This window comes from Chlorella variabilis (genome assembly GCF_000147415.1).
Source record: "Chlorella variabilis unplaced genomic scaffold CHLNCscaffold_273, whole genome shotgun sequence".
NCBI lineage: Eukaryota > Viridiplantae > Chlorophyta > Trebouxiophyceae > Chlorellales > Chlorellaceae > Chlorella > Chlorella variabilis.
The window spans coordinates 1,695-2,571 of NW_005434878.1; the positions used below are offsets into that span (position 1 = coordinate 1,695).

General features: G+C 62.3%; 1 protein-coding gene across 1 annotated transcript in view; it reads left to right on the top strand.

Annotated features, from left to right (window-relative positions):
- CHLNCDRAFT_55808 (hypothetical protein) overlaps window positions 1–527 on the top strand; it is a gene marked incomplete at both ends in the record, with an annotated part of 2,114 nt that extends 1,587 nt beyond the window's left edge. Inside the window, 2 exons of the mRNA XM_005842583.1 lie at window positions 46–128; window positions 402–527. Coding sequence (XP_005842640.1) covers window positions 46–128; window positions 402–527 — 209 coding nt within the window. The remainder of the gene's footprint in view (window positions 1–45; window positions 129–401) is intronic.
- Window positions 528–877: the final 350 nt, after the last annotated feature.

The window sequence follows — 877 nt, forward strand, 5'->3', positions numbered from 1 at the left end:
CCAGCCCCTGTGCCTCCCCTCCACCTCTCCCCTGCCGCGGCTAAGAAAGGCCTTCTTTGAAGGCGCTGGAGCTAGTGTCTAAACCCTCCGAGAGGGCACAGGTTCGATTCCTCCCATGTCGAAACTTTGTGAGGACAAACGCGGCATAGCTGACCGGCTCAGCGCCAATCCAAGCCAATTCCTTCGGGAACGCCTAATAGAATCGCCAAGGCTTCGGCACAGGCCTCCCCGGGACCCATTCACTACTAGTGGGGGGTACTGCACTTGGCGCGTCGGGCAGATCAAATAATGGTCTAAAGCTAGACGTTAAAACCGGGAAGTGAAGCTTGTGGAGGCTCTTCCCCACCTTTACCTTTACCTTTACCTGCCACCTGCCACCCGCCCTCACCCCCTGCCCACAGATGTGGCCCCAGTATCTGCCCTGCACCTGCGTGGGCGCCTGCAAGCCGGGCTGCCCCTGCGCCGGCGACGCCAACTTCTGCGAGAAGTACTGCGCCTGCCCCTGCCCCTCCCCCCTCCCTCGCTGACCCACACCCACCTCCTGCACCCCACACTCCCCTGCTACTGTATGGCGCCGTGGTCATCGACGGCATCACCAAATACGTGATGTCCACACACAAGGCTGCCAACACTCTGTATTAGGTTGCCTGGGAACATGCTGCCCCAGGCAACGTGAAAAACAGAGTGTTGACGGCCTTGTGGGACGACATCACGTACTCGGTGCGCCGTTGATGATCACGCCGCCATACTGCAGCAGGGGGGTGTGGGGTGGGTGTGGGTCTGCGAGGGAGGGGGGAGGGGCAGCAGCGGGGAGCCCTGCTGCGGGGCACCAACCCGACTGCCACCCACACTCTGGCATCGTCCCCGGCCCCGAACC